This window comes from Phyllostomus discolor, chromosome 5, assembly GCF_004126475.2.
Source record: "Phyllostomus discolor isolate MPI-MPIP mPhyDis1 chromosome 5, mPhyDis1.pri.v3, whole genome shotgun sequence".
NCBI classification, from domain to species: Eukaryota; Metazoa; Chordata; class Mammalia; order Chiroptera; family Phyllostomidae; genus Phyllostomus; species Phyllostomus discolor.
The window spans coordinates 113,422,950-113,441,112 of NC_040907.2; the positions used below are offsets into that span (position 1 = coordinate 113,422,950).

Below are 18,163 nucleotides of genomic sequence, written 5' to 3' on the forward strand. Positions count from 1 at the left end.
GGGAAGACAACTTCCTCCCAGACAAAACTCCAGAGGCCAGGTAGTGGCACTGTCTCCTCTGAAGACCTCCCAAACACAGAGCAAGAGTGGAGGCATGGGTTGCCCTGCCCTCATGATTACCTAAGGCTCTGCTCCATACAACTTAACAGGTGTGCTAAGAAGGGGAATCAAATCATCAGCTCTACCTAATACACAGAAACAAACACAAGGAAGCTGCCAAAATGAGAAGACAAAGAAATATGACCCAAATGAAAGAACAAAACAACACTCCAGAAAAAAGAACTAAATGAAATGGAGATAAGCAACCTATCAGATGCACAGTTCAAAACTCTGGTTATCAGGATGCTCCAGGACCTCACTGGGTACATCAACACCATAAAAAAGACTCAGGCAAAAACAAAGGCTGCATTAAGTGAAATAAAGCAAAATCTACAGGGAACCAACCGTGAAGGGGATGAACCTGAGAATCAAACCAATGATTTGGAACATAAAGAAGAAAAAAGCATTCAATCAGAAGAGAAGGAAAAATAGTTTTTAAAAAACCAGAACAGGGTTAGGAACCTCTGGGACATCTTTAAATGCACCAACATCCAAATCATATGGAGTGCCTGAAGGAGAAGAGGAAGAGCAAGAAATTGAAAACTTATTTAAAAGAATAATGGCCCTGGCTGGCGTAGCTCAGTGGATTGAGCGCGGGCTATGAACCAAAGCATCGCAGGTTCGATTCCCAGTCAGGGCACATGCCTGGGTTTTGGGCCAGGTCCCCAGTGGGGGCCACAGGAGAGGCAACCACACATTTATGTTTCTTTCTCTCTTTCTCCCTCCCTTCCCATCTCTAAAAATAAATAAACAAAACATTTTTTAAAGAAAATAAAAATAAAGAATAATGAAAGAAAACTTCCCTAATTTGGTAAAGGAAATAGACATACAAGTCCAGGGAGCACAGAGTACCAAACAAGATGGATGGACCACACCAAGACACATCATAATTAAAATGCCATAATTTAAAGATAAAGAGATAATCTTAAAAGCAGCAAGAAAGAAGCAGAGAGTTACCTACAAGGGAGTTCCCATAAGACTGTGAGCTAATTTCTCAAAAGAAACTTTGCAGGCTAGAAGAGACTGGCAAGAAGTATTCAAAGTGATGAAAAGCAAGGACCTACAACCTAGAATACTCTGTCTAGCAATGCTATCATCTAGAATTGAAGGGCACATAAAGTGTTTCCCATACAAGGTAAAACTAAAGGAGTTCATCCTCACCTAGCCATTATTATATGAAATGCTAAAGAGAGTTATATAAGAGAAAGAAGATGGTCAAAACGATGAACATTAAAATAGCATTAAATTCACAACTATCAATAATTGAATCCAAGTAACAAACTAAGCAAACAAGCAGAACAGGAACAGAATCATAGATATGGAGATCCTGTGGAGTTATCAGCTGTGGGGGGGAGGGTCAAAAGAGGGGAAAGGTGCAGGGATTAAGAAGCACAAATTGGTAGGTACAGAATAAACAGGGCGACGTTAAGAACAGTACAGAAAATGGAGAAGTCAAAGAACTTCAACAGTCAAAAAAGAACAAAGGTATGATACTTTAGGAGAAGAATGTTTTTATTGATATTCTAAAGTGAAAAACAGCACAGGAAGCAAAAGCCACAAAAAAAGAAAAATGTTGCCCCACTACTATTTTATCTAGATTCATCCCTCCATGAAATTGATAATATCATGAAATTAATCAAAGATAATCCTAAATGTAAATTCAGTAATATTATCTAGAAGAAAGCATATAAACTTAAGGATATTAATATTTACCAGAGACACTTATATCTATCCAGTCATCAGTTTTACTGATGGATTTTTCATTTTCCTTGGGGGAATCAAATATATCCTTTGATGGTACATTTTCATGCTTTTCTTCTTTGAGAGAAATTTCCTCTGGAGTTATTCGAGTTCTGTTAGAATCCTCTATATCTATAAAATCATCACTGAAGTCTTCACTTAAATCATTCTTATCAGAAGATGACAAAGAAGACAAGGAAATGTCATCCACATCATCACTCAAGTATCTAATTTTAGCATCATGCTTCATGGTCTGACCATTTTCTGTTCTATAATTATCATTTTCAATTAGCTCTTGGTCCTTGTCAGTAGCTCTGTCCTTAGCCAAAAGTACAGTATCTTCCTTTACATATGTGCCAGCAGGTGAATTTTTGTTACCATCTTCTGTGATAGTCCCAGAAAATGGAGATCGACTAGATTTCAGTAGAGGGGGATGAGCCATCCTATAACCCAAAGTGGAAGTTATACCTGGGCCATTTGGTATCGCCAGCTTCTTTCCAGTAGCAGCATAAGGCCTATTAAATCCATATCCTAGTTCATTCCCATTGAATACTTCTGACTGCTGGGAATTTCTTGTTAGCACAGTTGACCTCAGAGGCACTCTAATGGGCAGCTGTTGGCTCTGATAAGGCTTACTAAGATCTGCGGCTCTATTGAAGGAATGTGATCTGGTTATAGATGAAGGTGGAAGGAATGAATTCTGAATGGAATGTGAAAAACTCTGTGACCTTACCATTTTTTCACAAGTAAGAGATTTAATATTGTCTAGGGATTGTGCTAAACTTTCTCCAGAACTGCTTCTGGTAGCACAGGAGTTTGCTCTAGGCCTTTGTATGCTACCAGCCAATCGATTTCCAAAAAATCCATTCAGCTGTGATTTTGGAGCACTGATTGAAGGATATGAAGTCCTTCCTAATAATGTGCCTTTGGTGAATTTACCCAAATTAGATGGTCCAGACAAAGACTTTTGTTTTAACTCTTCTGTAGATGATAAGAGCATAGTGGAGGGCTTTGCTAACTTTGATGTGAATAAAGAAACATTTTTCAAACCCCCCTTTATCCCATTTTTAGCAAACATTCCTTGAGCAGATGTATGTTTTTCAGGATTAATTACTTTATCAGGTGAACTTTGGGTATCATTAGACTCTTCAGTACTTTGTGCACTAAGTTGGTATTTAGTTGCCGGTCTCCAATTCAATGGATGAGATGATAGACAATCAGAGCCATTATTTTTGACGTAACTTTTCACATTGTTACTCTTGGAAGTTCCTAATAAATTAATGGGTGTCCCACTTGACATTGGCTGCAGTGTGCTTCTTACAGATTTTGTTCCATACTTTGGCAACTTGGAACCCAAAAAAGCCTTGATTTGTGTTTTTTCTTCCATGAGCTATAATGTACATTTGTTCTTAAAATTCGACAAAATCTGAGGAGAAAAAAAAAAAAACCTGATTACACATCCCTAAATAAGGACAATTACATAGATTATTACATAATGTTAATGCATATTTTTATATAAATGCAACAAAGCCTGAAAACTACTCATGATTCTTACAGAACTCATAAATGTTGAATGCAATGATTAATAACTTTATGTTAGAAGAAAATGAAGAATACTTTATAAACATTTTTATATACCTGATCTATGAATGATGATAGCAAAATCCAGAAATAATAAAATTAGACTACTAAAGAACATATTTTTAAAAAGACACTTCTTTAGCATATATTTTAATTTTAATCCAAATTATTTTTTCACGTTAGGTACAATAGTACCTTTAACAACAAGAACATGTGATTTTTGGTTTATTTATAAGCATACATGATCTTATAAACCCAGACTACATGTTTAAGCTTTCATAATTCAAGCCATGGGAAGGATACAGGTAAAGAATACAATAGCACCAAAAAGTCTAATGGCATTAAGGGCTGAGATATCAGCTGTAATTTTAAGCAACAATCTTAAAAGAATTTTTAGCCAGTAATATAAAAAGACACTACAGTTAGTGTCTGAATAAAAAATATAATGATTTAATAAAGTTGATTAGTCCATTAATCTCAACCTCTCCAATTTATTTTAAAGGTAATACAACAAACAGAAAAAGATTCAATGCACAAATAAGAACATAAAACTAGAAACAATCAGTGTCCTTTATTTAACTGTTTAACAAATTATGATATGTCATATGATGAGATTAAAAAGATGAGATAGAAATGATAAAATATTTACCCTAACATTAACAGAAATGTGATATGGTCATAACCTACATGTTCATTGAGATTATATTAAATTCTATAACAGCACTCACAAGAGCAAAATGCAAAAAAAAAAAATACATGCTTAAGGGTCACTGATGTTTTTAAACTTATGTATCTTATGATATTGTCTTTAATTTGTTCGTTTTATTTTATTAATTTAATAATTAGTTCCAAGTCATTCTTGACCTTAAGAATTTAGAGAATTTCCAGAGTATATGTGTGTTATTGATTATGTCAAAAGTAATACTTAGGAAATCATATCGACCTTCAAGTAAAGATGGTGAAGCAGAATTACCAAACTTCTTGTCGCCAATATTTTTTTAAAAAAGGAAAAAGTATGCATATGTGTGTGTGTATGTGTGCATGCATGTGTATAATTTTTTTTAGCAAAAAACCCACCAGCTGCTGTCAAACAAGAAACTATTTAAACTAAGTACCTCTAAACTCTAAAAAGTGGACAGTAAGATTCTGTGCAGTATGGTCTGGCTCCTAGCCTGATTACACTGCCTGGAAGCAGTAGTGTGAAAAATAGGTGAGTTAATAAAACTTAAAGTTTTAATGAATATCCTCCAGTTTGGAAGGAAAGATCTAATTTGGCATGCCCTAGAAAAGTCTAGAAAACATCTTCAGCACAGGAGCTTTGAAACCTCAGCTGAGGCAGAGTGGCCATCAGAACCTGTTGACTTTCAAGGCACTATTCTGAACTTCGGGAAGAGTCTGCTACTACAAATATATTACACCTTCAACAGGATAGAGTGAGAACACTTAACAAAATCTAAACAGACAGGAAAGACAGAGAGCCTGAGGTGTCAGAAAAGCTCTTCCCCCCAACACCGCCTTATACCCTTCAACTAAAGAGAATACAGAGAACAACACAAGGTATATTCAGGTGGTGCAGTAAAAGAAGAAAAACAGTCAGAGCTAAGGTGAAAAAGGCTTGGGGAAATAACTCATTGCATCAGGGCAAATACAATGTCTGATCTAGCTATCTAAGCCTGTACCTAGCAAGATAAAAAGTAATCGTCACTCAACTGTATATGTAACAGTGGATTCTTTTGACGTTGTTTCTGTAAGTGCTGACTCTGACTAATAGATATAAGCTCCTAGATGAAGAGCATGTTTGTATAAGAATCCTAGGAACTAAATTCAAAAGATAAAGACTCAGAGCTTCAGGCATCCTCGCTCTGGGAGATTTGCTGACAATGAAGCCAGGATGACATAAAATCAGGATGACGGAAGCCCAGGATGACTAACCCAGGATGATGCATACTGGACTATCATTTGCCTTATCAGAATGGACTGTGCTAGTCTTTACATAGAAAACTTTCAACCTCCTTCCTTGACCTCTTTGTTCTGTTCCCTTCTCCCTCCTTATAAAAACCTCTGCCTCCAGTGAGATAGTGGAGATGGGCTTTGAGACCTGAGTCCTGCATCTTCCAGGTGGCCAGCACCTAAAAATAAACCACTTTTCTTTACATCAGCACCTGCCTCTGGTGTATTGGCTTTCATAGCAGCAGGCAGCCAGAATGGCAGTTTGGTTACATATAAACAAGGGGGTGGAAGGAAGGAGAGATACAAATAATGACTATAGCATGAAAAACAAAGGAAGAACCCAGTCTGAAAAGAAAAATAAGGAAAATAAGGAAATCTCCAGTGAGTTCTTTGTAACAGAGAACAAACTACAAAGAACATATATTTAATAAAACAAATGCTCAAAGATGAAGAGACAAACCAGGTAAATTGAGAAGTTATAGAACTAAAGAAATCAATTAACAAGAACAACTAATTTGGTGGGGGAGGAAGCAAAAAAAATAAAAGAACCAAAGCAAAAAAAATCAAACTGATGGCAACAATAAAAATCTTAAAATAACCTGAGGACTGAGGGGGAAAAAAGGCAAAGACATTAAAGCAATTAGAAGATATAAGACAGCCAATGAAGAGAAACGTAATTAGTACACCTGAAGTAGGATACCTGAACAGAAGAGAAAAAGCACACAGACGTAACAGAAAATATCCCTAAAATAAAGGAGAAAAAAAATCTACAGAAGAGAAGGAAAAGTAACTAAACCATAGATTCAAATACATATCAAGGCTAAGCTAATAAAATACCAAAAACAAAGACAATTCTCCAAGAATAAAGGCAGAAAAATCACTTTGTAAAGAAAATTTTAAGACTTTGGAATAAGCAAGAGAGTACTAGCTATCCTTTCAATGAAATGGCTGGAGCTTCCATGGTAATTTAATCCTATAGGAATTATCATTGGGCTATTTTACAACTCTGTGAAAACAGAGGTTAACATATAGAAAATTAACAGTAATGCATATAATTATTGTCTACAGATACGCAAATAAATTGTCCTAAACAGCTGACTTCCTTCCACTGCTGTGGAGGAAGCCAGCCTAGTATCCATTTGCAAATTAATTTTTTAATATTCCTGATCTATAAATGTACCTGTTCTTTGCATTCTCCTTTGAACCAGCTATACTATCTCTGACTACCTTGTAAATAATAAGATAAATAAAATCTTAAACATGTGTTCATTTGATACCTGAATGGAAGTCATGATTTTTTCTCTTCTAAAATGTATCCTTTAACAGTTTGGAAATTCCACCAAGATTCCTAGTAGATTCACCCAACAGAGCTGGGCCATTTCTTTGCCAGAATGGCAGATATCACAGCTTAAGCCCAGACATGTCTTTGTCTTCCAGAAGTGAATCAAGAACAGCAACAGAACTTTGCTAACTCTGTCTTTCTAATTTTAATTTGCTTCTCTTCCAATTTTGTCTTGTTTCTGCTTTTAGTTTTGGGTTTTTTTCTTTTATGGTCAGCAAGTTATTCCCCTTGGTGATAACAATGATTGTGAATTTGATTTAATACATAGCCATTTAGGAATCTTTATGAACAAATTAATGGTTACATGGGTGGTCCAACCCATGGCCCGTGGGCTGAATGCGGCCCAACACGAAATCATAAATTTACTTAAAATCTTTTATTTTTGTGCTCATCAGTATGCATTAGTGTTTGTGTATTTATGTGAGGCCCAATACAACTCTTCTTCTTCCATTTTGGCCCAGAGATGCAGAAAGGCTGGACACTCCTGGCACATATCTGTTCTGCATTGGGTGAGAGAAAAAGAAAAATCTGATTCATTAGTTACTTGTTCATTTATCTCTTTTGTGTACCTGTTTTGAGCTCACATCAATTTAGAATATCATGCTGACAGAAAGGAGAACAGCTTTTTGGTATCTGGACAGGTCCAGTTTTATATTTCTGTGTTAACTCTACTGCCATGGCTAAAATTATAAAACTGGAAATGATAAGGTCTCTCAGAGCTTGTATGGTTATATGTCTATAATTCATAAAGGTCTTTACCTTTCTTTGTGAGTATATAAGACTTTCCTAACTACAGAGTTAGGAAATTATATTATAAATTATATTATAAAAACTTATAAAGCAACTCTGTTCTTATTGGCTAACAGAAATAAATATGCAGTTACATAAATTGAATACTACCAGAATTCCCAGAAAAGACTAATATTTTAATTGTGTTATACTTTATAACTCTTACAGAAACTGACTCAGAAAAGTTTTAAGAACCAAGTTCATATAATTAGATAATTTCAAAGTAAGAGAGAATGCTAAAACATTGATAAGCATAATTTCAAGTTCATATGCTTTTGCTTCTTATTATATGCTACATACAGAATTTATCTTTGGAACACATAATGTGTTCATTTTTGCTACTTGAGAATTATACACTGGATCCCATTTTTATAAAAATAACTAATGATAGAAATAGATATCACATAAAGATATGTGTGTACATATATTTAAACATAATAAACTGTTAATAGTGGTTACCATGAGAGAAGTGAGAATTAGGTGAAAGAAGGCTTCCTTTTACCTTTAAATAATTATTTATATATTTGCATATGTTCACTTCTTTCCACTTAAAAAACTTCTAACTAAAAATTGCGTTTTAAAAATAAAACCCATCTATTCAATACCAAAACAAGACTTAACAGTTCAATCTAACCAAAAAAATTATTTAAAATTAAGTTCAATATTATATAAAATATATTTAAAAGACATAATAGAATACTGGGTAAAAAATATTTTTTATTCAACAGATTCCATTTCATAATTCCACTTCATAAATTCCATTTCAGTTTCTCTAGACTTCAACCTAAGTTTAGTTTTGTTTTACTTACCAACTGTATCTTTAAAACTGATTCTAAATTCACTATTTCTATTCCACAATTTAGTGCTTACCCTGACCCTCTCTTTCTGCATTACTACAAAGGCTTCCTTCACTATCAAGACTCAGTGTTTTCCGGCCAAGATGGAGGCGTAGGCAGACACACTGTGCCTCCTCACAAAACCAAAACAAGGACAACAACAAATTTAAAAACAAAAGACAACCAGAACTGACACAAAATCCAACTGTATGGAAGTCCGACAACCAAGGACTTAAAGAAGAAACATTCATCCAGATCCCTAGGAGGGGTGAAGATGGGCAGCCAGGCGGAGAGGACTTGAGGCAAAACAGCAGCTGGAGAACCAGGCAAGGCAGCAGCTTACAGACTGGGCAGTCCCACATTTGCATGCAGACAAACCTGGAGGAACAACTAGGGAGCAAGACAGACTGCACAACCCAGGGTTCCAGTGCAGGGAAATAAAGTCTCAAACCACTGATTGAAAACACCTGGAGGGGTTGAGGCGGCAGTGGGAGAAACTCCCAGCCTCACAGGAGAGCTTGTTGGAGAGACCCACAGGGTCCTAGAATGTACACAAATCCACCCACCCAGGAATCGGCACCAGAAGGGCCCGATTTGATTGTGGGTTTTGCGGGGAAAGTGACCGAAAACCGGCAGAGAGCAGAGCAAGGGGCATTGTTCCCTCTCGGGCCCTTTCCCCACACACAGCAGCACAACGCAGAGACAAGGGTTGCCCCACCCAGGTGAACACCTAAGGTTCCACCCCTTACCACATAATGGGCACACCCAGACCAAAATAAAATGGCCCAAATGAAAGAACAGTTCAAAGCCCCAGAAAAAATACAACTAAGCGATGAAGAGATAGCCAACCTATCAGAGACACAGTTCAAAATGCTGGTAATCAGGATGCTCCAGAACTCACTGGTACTTCAACAGCATAAAAAAGACCCAGGCAGCAATGAAGGTTGCATTATGTGAAATAAAAATCTATAGGGAACCAACAGTGACGGGAAGGAAACCAAGACTCATATCAATGATTTGGAGCAGAAGGAAGAAAGAAACATTCAACCAGAACAGAATGAAGAAACAAGAATTCCAAAAAAATGAGGAGAGGCTTAGGAACTTCCATGACATCTTTAAACATTCCAACATCCAAATCATAGGGGTGCCACAAAGAAAGAGGAAGACCAAGACATTGAAAATTTATTTGAAAAAATAATAAAGGAGAACTTCCCCAATCTGACGAAGGAAATAGACTCAGGAAGTCCAGGAAGCTCAGAGAGTCCCAAAGAAGTTGGACCCAAGGAGGAACACAACAAGGCACATCATAATTACATTACCCAAGATGAAAGATAAGGAAAGAATCTTAAAAGCAGCGAGAGAAAAGGAAACAGTTACCTACAAAGGAGTTCCCATTAGACTATCAGCTGATTTATCAAAAGAAACCCTGCAGGCAAGAAGGGACTGGGAAGTAGCATTTGAAGTCATGAAAGGCAAGGACCTACCTCCAAGATTGCTCTATCCAGCAAAGCTTTCATTTAGAATGGAAAGTCAGATAAAGCACTTCCCAGATAAGGTCAAGTTAAAGGAGTTCATCATCACCCTGCCCTTATTATATGAAATGTTAAAGGGACTTATCTAAGAAAAAGAAAATAAAAAATATGAACAGTAAAATTACACTAAATTCATAGCTACTAACAACCGAACCTTTAAAAAAAAAAAACAACTAAGCCAACAACTAAAACAGGAACAGAATCACAGAAATGGAGATCACATGGAGGGTTATCAGTGGGGGAATGGGAGGGGGGAGAGAGGAGGAAAAGGTACACTGAATAAGTAGCATAAATAGTAGATAGAAAATAGACAGGGGGAGGGTACGAACAGTGTAGGAAATGTAGAAGCCAAAGAACTTATATGTATGACCTGTGGACATGAACTAAAGAGGGGGGATGCGGGTGGGAGGGGGTACGCAGGGTGGAGGGGAATAAAGGGGAGGAAATGGGACAACTATAATAGAATAATCAATAGAATATATTTTTAAAAAGAGACTCAATCTTGCTTCTACTCAAACTGGCAACAATTATTCTCTTAAGGCACAGAACTGATCATATCATTCTAATGATTAAAAACTATATGTGGCTCAGGAACAACAAAATACTGAATAAAACTCAAAATCTGTTATATTGAGATAAAGCTTTTCTCTGGTTCTAAACTCTACCTTTGCAGTATTATGCATTCAAGTCAAAATGCATTGCTTGTCTTTCCCCAAAATCCATCCTATATTTTCTTCCATTTATGCTTTTGCTAAAGTTGTAAAGACCACCTGAAGGTCCTACCCTCAAGGTCTAAAATCCCTACATCCACAAATCTTTCTCGCTAGAATTAATCTTGCTCCCTTGTCTATTCCCTTTATGCCAACAATATAGCTAAGTCTGTATTATAATTGTATGCATGCCTACTTAACCCACAAGAAAGTAAATCTGCTGAGAGCATAAACTGAGCCCATAAAACTGGAGTCTGCTATGGGACCACAAATTTGATAGATCTGCAATTTTTAAGTAAATTCATAATCTCCTAGTACAAATGAACTTAATAAATAGTGAGTCAAGACTGAAGAATAACTTTGCTTTGCACACCTGTGATTAACTGGCAGTAGTTGCCTTGAGCAATATGTAGAAAAAGATTCTGAAGTCAAATGTAGACTCTATTATAAAGCACCACAACCAAACAGCAATATCTGCCATGAGCAGAAAAGAGAACAATGGTAATATCCATGCCGGATAACTGCCATCTCCATTTTTGATAATGGTCTTTACCACAAAACACACTCCCACAAGAATAAAACACTTTCAGGATAATCATAAGGAAACTGGAAATTATATCAGATATAAGGGTCATTTTGCAAATAACTCAGATTAAGGATTCTGTTCTCTAGTGAGTTAGTCTGTAAGACAGAAAGGACATTTCCCTGACACAAGTACACTGAGTACTGAATGTTCTATTCTTTCACTTTTCTCTGCCTCTATTTACTATCTAAAATGAGAATAATTTATGTTATCTCCTAAAAACATCTAAAGGATTAATAGCTTAGAGTCACAAGATCAGCCCACAAGAAAAACACACTGTTATTCCAAAATATCTGGGATGCTACCACTTGGAACACATAAAAACATTAGAGCCTGAATGTACTATTTCCTATCAAGAATATTCATTGATTTCTAAATGCACAAATAATTGCAACATAAATACCAATCATCTTGGACTATGGTCTTAAGTCTAAGCTAGGTGAAGACGGTGGAGTAGGTAAACGTGATACTCATATACTCCCACAACCACATCAAAATTACAACTAAACTACACAACAATCAACATTCAGCTGAAATCTAGCTGAACAGAAGTACTATAACTAAGGATACAAAGAAGACATATCAAAATGGTAGGAGGGACAGAGATGTGTAACCCACTGGTCCCACACTCACGTGTGGCAGATAAAATCCTAGAGAAGCCCTGACCAGCATGGCTTAGTTGATTGAGCATCGTCTTACAAAGTGAAAGATCACTGGTTCATTTCCCGGTCAGGGCACATGCCTGGGTTGCAGGCCCAGCCCCTGGTTGGAGCTTGTGTGAGAGGCAACCAATCAATGTTTTTCTCCCTCTCTTTCACTCTCCCTTCCCCTCTCACTAAAAAAGAAAATAAAATCCTAAAAATTCTTAATATTAAAAACTGGGAGGAATATCTCAGCTGCAGAAGTCCCCACTGAGGATTAAGGGAACCCAGTCCCAAAAGAGACCACCCAGCCTAGGGTTCCAGTGTTGGGAAGAGAAATCCCCATAACTTCTGGCTGTGAAAACCAGCAGGGATTGTGGCTGAATAACACTGAGAGCTTCTGGAGTCCCTTTAAGGGCTCATGCACAGACGTACTTAGACTCACTTGCACTGAGCTCCAGCACTGGGACAGCAGCTCGCAAGGCCCCTGGGACATACGTGGAGAAACTGGAATGTCTGGTCCTCAGGGCAACAGCTAGAAAGGCAGCTTCCTCCCAGATAGAAGTGCTGGCGAGGATATTCTTCCTTTGCGGAGTTCTCCTGCAACAGAGCCAGGCAGGCAGGCAGGCACCATATGAGAGTCTCCATCAACCTGGCTAACACTGTTTGCCCTGCCCTGGTGATTCCCTGAGACCCTGGACCACCTAACTTTTGGGTCCTCCCACAAGTGGATTTCCATACAAACAGCCAGTCTTGGCTCATGCTTCAGGTTTTCTTAAAATCTCTCAAAAGTTCACAAACCCTAAATAACCAGCATCTGGCCTCCTGTCATGTATATCTTGCTAAGTGGCTTGGGACCAGCACTAGCAGCAACTAACTAACCTTGGTTCACAATTTGGCCTCTCCACAGCACTTCCAAGTCCAGCAAATTAGCAGCCCTCTGCAGATCACTTTGTAGCTCATGCCAGGTGGCCTCAGGCAGGGCACAGGCAGTGGCTGACTCAGGCCTGCACCTCCCAGGAGGCCCCAGAGACAGCCTGCCCAGTGTGCAGATTCAATCCACACCAAAGCACCACCCACCACCTCCATGAGCAACACACTCAAGATGTGGACTCAGTGAGCACCAGAGCCCTGCTGAAGTGAGTCCTGCTACTGAGCTGGGGCCCCTGCACAGAAGACCCTCTATTGTGGTCGCAGTCAGTCCTTGCAGCCAATAGGCCTGGAGGTAAATCCCTCCCATTGACATGTCAACAGCTGGATGACTGGGGAGGCTGTGCCAGTGGGCCCTATAGGACACCAACTATATAATTCCTCCCTATCAAGACCAGGAAATGTAGACAGTTCTACCTAATACATAGAAACAAACATAGGAAGGAAGCCAAAATGAGGAGACAAAGAAACATGTCCCACATGAAAAAACAGAATAATATTCGGGAAAAAGAACCAAATAAAATGAAGACAAGCAATCCACCAGATGGAGAATTCAAAACACTGCTTCTAAGGATGCTCAATGAACTTAGGTGAAGAGTAGATAAACTCAGTGAGAACTTCAACAAAGAGAAAACATAAAAAGAACCTGTCAGAAATGAAGAATACAATAACTAAAATAAAGAATAAGTTACAGGAAACCAGCAGCAGAGAAGTGGAGGACTGAATCAGCAATTTGGAAGATAAGGAAGCAGGAAATAATGGCTCAGAACACACATGCACACACAAACCAAAGAATCCCCCCCCCCCAAAAAATGAGGATAGTTTAAGGAGTCTCTGGGACAATTTCAAACACACCAACATTTACATCATGGGGGTGCCACAAGGAGATGCAAGAGAGCAAACTGAAAACCTGTTTGAAAAAATGGTAACAGAAAACTTCCCTAACCTGATGAAGGAAATACTTCAGGAACTGCTAAGTCCCAAACAAGATGAACCCAAAGAGACCCACATCAAGATACATCACAATTAAAATGCCAAAGGTTAAAGACAAAGAGAGAATATTAAAAGCAGCAAGAAAAAAGCAGTTAATTGCCTACATAGGAATTCCTATAAGACTGTCACCTGATTTCTCAGCGGAAACTTTGCAGGCCAGAAAGGACTGGCATGCAATCATTCAAAGTGATGAAATGCAAGGACCTCTAGCCAAGGTTACTCTATCCAGCAAAGCTATCATTTATAACTGAATGACAGATAAAGAGCTTCACAGACAAAAAAAAATCTGAAGGAGTTCATCTCCACCAAACCGGTATTACAAGAAATGTTAAATGGTCTTCTTGAAGAAGAAAAAGATTAAAAATATAAGTGATAAACTGGCAATTATACACATCTGTCAACAACTACTTTAAATGCAAATGGATTAAATGCTCCAAAAGACATACAGTAGCTGAATGGATAACAACACAAGACCTTTACATATGCTATCTATAAGAGAAACCTCAGGTTGAAAGACACACACAGATTAGAAAATAAAGGGATGGAAAAAGATATTCCATGAAATGGAATTTTTAAAATGCTGAGGTGGCAGTACTTTACCAGAAAAAATAAACTTTCAAACAAAGGCGATCACAAGAGAAAAAGAAGGACCAGCAACTCCACTCTGGGTATTTAGGCAAAGAAACCTCAAACCCTAAAATGAAAACAAACATATATAACCATGTGTTTACTGCTGCATTATTCACAATTGCCAAGATACAAAACCAACCTAAGTGCCCATCAATAGATAAATGAATAAAGAAGTGGTATATATACAAAATGGAACATGACTCAGCCATACAGAGAATGAAATTTTGCCATTTTCAACAACATGGATGGACCTACAGGGTATTTTGCTGAGTGAAATAAGTCAAACAGAGAAAGACAAATGCCACATGATTGCACTCATATGTGGAATCTAAAAAACAAAATAAACAGGCATAACAGAAACACACTCACTGAATCAGAGAATATTTTGACAGTTGCCAGATGGAAGGGGGATTAGGGATATGGGTGAAAAAGGTGAAGGGGTTAAGAAGTACAATTGGTAGTTAAAGAATAGCCACAGTAATGTACAGCATAAGGAAGACAGTAAAAAATATTGTAATAACTATGTATGGTGTCAGATGGGTACAAGATTTACCGGGGTGATCACTTTGTAAGTTACATAAATGTCTAATCTCTGCATTGTACACCAGAAACTAATATAATATTGTACATCAACAGTAATTGAAAAATAAAAAATTATTTTAAGAAAAATTACCCTAGTTAAAAGTAAAGTCTAAGCTAATCTGAGGACTCAATTCTAAAGTTTTCATATATGCTTATGTTATAAATTATGTCACTTCATTTGTTGATGACCTACCTTCTGTTTCTAAATATTCAAACTTTCTCCCACATTAACTTGCAACTTTGAAATAAAATAAGACATTGTGAGTCTAGCTCATTTCAGTAGCTATGCTATCTTGATGTGTATTTTACCTGATAGGCCTATGAATGAATGGAAAAGATGATGTGGCATTTGTACAATGGAATACTACTCAGTCATAAAAAATATGAAGTACAACATTTTGTGACAACATGGATTTTGAAGGTATTATGCTAAGTGAAATAAGTCAAATGGAAAAGGACAAAAACTATGACTTCACTCATATGTAGAATATAAAACAAAAAAGTAACAAAGTAACAAAACAAAATAAAAACAAACTCATAGATCCAGACAACAGAATGGTGGGTATCAGAGGAAAAGGAGGATGGGAGTGGGCAAATTGGGTAAATAGGGTCAAATATATGGTTATGGAAGGAAACCAGATTTTTGGTGGTAACACATAACATAGACATACAAAGTTATAAAGTTGTGTATCTGAAATTTATATAATATTAACCAATGTTACTGAAATAAATTTAATTAAAAATAAAACTTGGTAACAAAAAAATGGAGTTACAATAATCTGAAAAAGTACATGTTGGCTACAAAATCTAATGACATAATCTCTAAAACACTTCAATACTGACTGCTGGTACAGGACTTAGAAAGAGTTCTGATATTTTCAGAGCTAGTTTCTTTAAGAATAATTTTTAGAAGTACAGCAGATTTACAGTACTGGTATTTCACATTTGAAAAAATTTTCAAAACTACTCACAAATTCCTTTTTAAAGAACTAATAAATCAAAGTTTTTTGCTTTTAAAAGGATCCACAATTGGATGAGAAGGGAAAAGTAGTAGCAAACATTAGTGAGCACTTACACAACAGGTGCTTACCACTCTATCCTTATTTAATTTTCTTAACAATACAAGGTGGTGCGTTTTATCCCATTTTAAATAGATAAAGCAAGGTTCAGGATGGCTAAAATTCTTGTCCAAAGTCACAAGTTCCTAAATTACTGAGGAGGACTCAAGTTCAAGTCTACCTGATTCCAGGGTCCATGCAAACTGCCCTCCTGACAAAAGAATGAAATATTCTGAGAGGCTTACTGCTAACTACGGACAAGAGTGATGGAAGGAGCTGGACAGCTAAGGTTAGAGAAGTGAAAGGACTACAAAGGACCTAAGTATTAATTAAAGGAGAAGTTTTGCAGAGAAACAGAGCCAGCATTCTGTCAAACTCCTTTCATATCCACTGTGTTATCATCCAAGGAACCACCCACTCACATTCCTTTTTTTTTAGTATTCAAATAGCTTTTCAGAAGGTAGGAATTGCTTGTATTTCAGGGATTTAAACATGCATAAATTCACTACTGAGTTCAAGAGCAAATAATTAACTGAACAATGCTGGTGACTACATACCTATAACCAGTCACTTCTGGAAACCTGCCTTCACATTCAGGTAACTACATCTGAATTTTAAAAACAAAAAAAAAATTTTTCAACTTGTGTTACCCCAACCATCACCCTCCTGTTCCCTTCTCTGGTTCTCCTGGCTTTCATCTGTTGCGCAAGCTGATTCAAAGGCCTGATTATGGAAATTAAATAAGCAAAAATGACACCTTTAGCTGAAAGCAAAAGTTTAACAGTTGAACTTCATTACAGATTCTTCATGGTTTTAATGAAAGCACACCAAATCTCAGCAAAGCCTCATTAGTGAATCAAGCTGACCTCTAAGCTACAACTTTTTACTTGGGCAGATGGGGATCAAAGCAACTTGTGACAGGCTCTAAATGATTTGTGGTTTAGAAACATTAAACAATGTTATTAAATGTAGATTCATAGTGTTATTACCTTCTGAATTTAAATTTAAGGGATAAGGAGAACACTAGCAGATAAAGAGGAAACAGAAGTGCCCCTGGCCAAACCACAAAAACTACCTCCAAATTTTACCATTTAGTTCAGGTAAAACTCACATGAATGTGTGGGGTATACATCTGCCATTAAGGTGCTGAGCAGGGGCTAGGTAAAGATAGGCAACAAGCTACTGGAATAATGATGAAGCCTAATATCTGAGTAGTTTATATTGCCTTTTAAAATACTATACAGGCATAACAATTAACCATAGACATTTTACAAACAGTAGGTGCTTGAAAAAAATCATAGCATACAATCACTTGCATTTTGGTCTGTTTAGGGCCTGCTGGAGCAAAATTTCTAAATTAAATTAAACAGGTAATGAGAACTGGGTTTGGAGGGTCAGGTGTCAGGGAGAAGGTGACTGGGTAAAATGAACATGGATGGATAATTATTAGGCTGTTAAGTTCACTGATGGTACAAATTGGGGTTTGTTATACCAGTACACATTACCCAACTCCAAGCTTGTTCAGTATATGGTAGACACTCAATAAATAGCCCAAAATAAAATATTTTGTTAAAATTTACATGTATTGAAAGTATAGTATCATAGAAAAATAAATTTTAATAGTAATTCTGACATACTAGAATACAACACAATAATAAAAAAAGCTAACTATTGGTTACATCTAACAACATAGATAAATCTAATAAAATCCTTTAAACAAAAGAATCCAGATATTTAAAAGTACACATACCATCATTCCATTTATAGAAAGATAAGACTTCCATTTCCACTTTGAATGGAGACCACTCAATGAATTTCACTACTACCTAACAACCTGCAAGAGCTAGACAATATTCAAAATCCTAATTTTTCTTGAGCCTATCAGAAAGCTGACATAGTAAGGTAAGCAAGACAAATTCCAAAGGGAGCCAAGATCCTCCTAGGAGAAACAAGACATTTTACCAGTTTTGCTTTTGGCAGAACATAAGAGAAAGAGGTAACCACCATAAAAGGAGCAACAGGCTAACATTGTCATGTGTGCTTAAAAGCCAAATGTGGAGTAATAATGTTATGGGCCTCAACCTCGTTGGTTAAGGGAAACACATGAGAGAGCCCCCTCTCAATGGCACAAGCATGCAGGAGGTGATCAGAGGTTGTACTGGAACAA

General features: G+C 37.0%; 1 protein-coding gene across 8 annotated transcripts in view; it reads right to left on the minus strand.

The window, feature by feature from the left end:
• The window catches only part of CCSER2 (coiled-coil serine rich protein 2), a 220,377-nt gene that overhangs the window by 173,807 nt on the left and 28,407 nt on the right, over window positions 1-18,163 (minus strand). For 7 of the 8 annotated variants that reach the window (XM_028511321.2, XM_036026727.1, XM_036026729.1 and 4 more), the window contains exon 2: window positions 1,813-3,265. In XM_028511321.2, the coding sequence (XP_028367122.1) occupies window positions 1,813-3,226 (1,414 nt within the window). In that variant the 5' untranslated portion in view covers window positions 3,227-3,265. Of the gene's footprint in view, window positions 1-1,812; window positions 3,266-16,553; window positions 16,604-18,163 lie in introns of all 8 variants that reach the window. The other variant, XM_036026725.1, reaches the window with a different exon arrangement.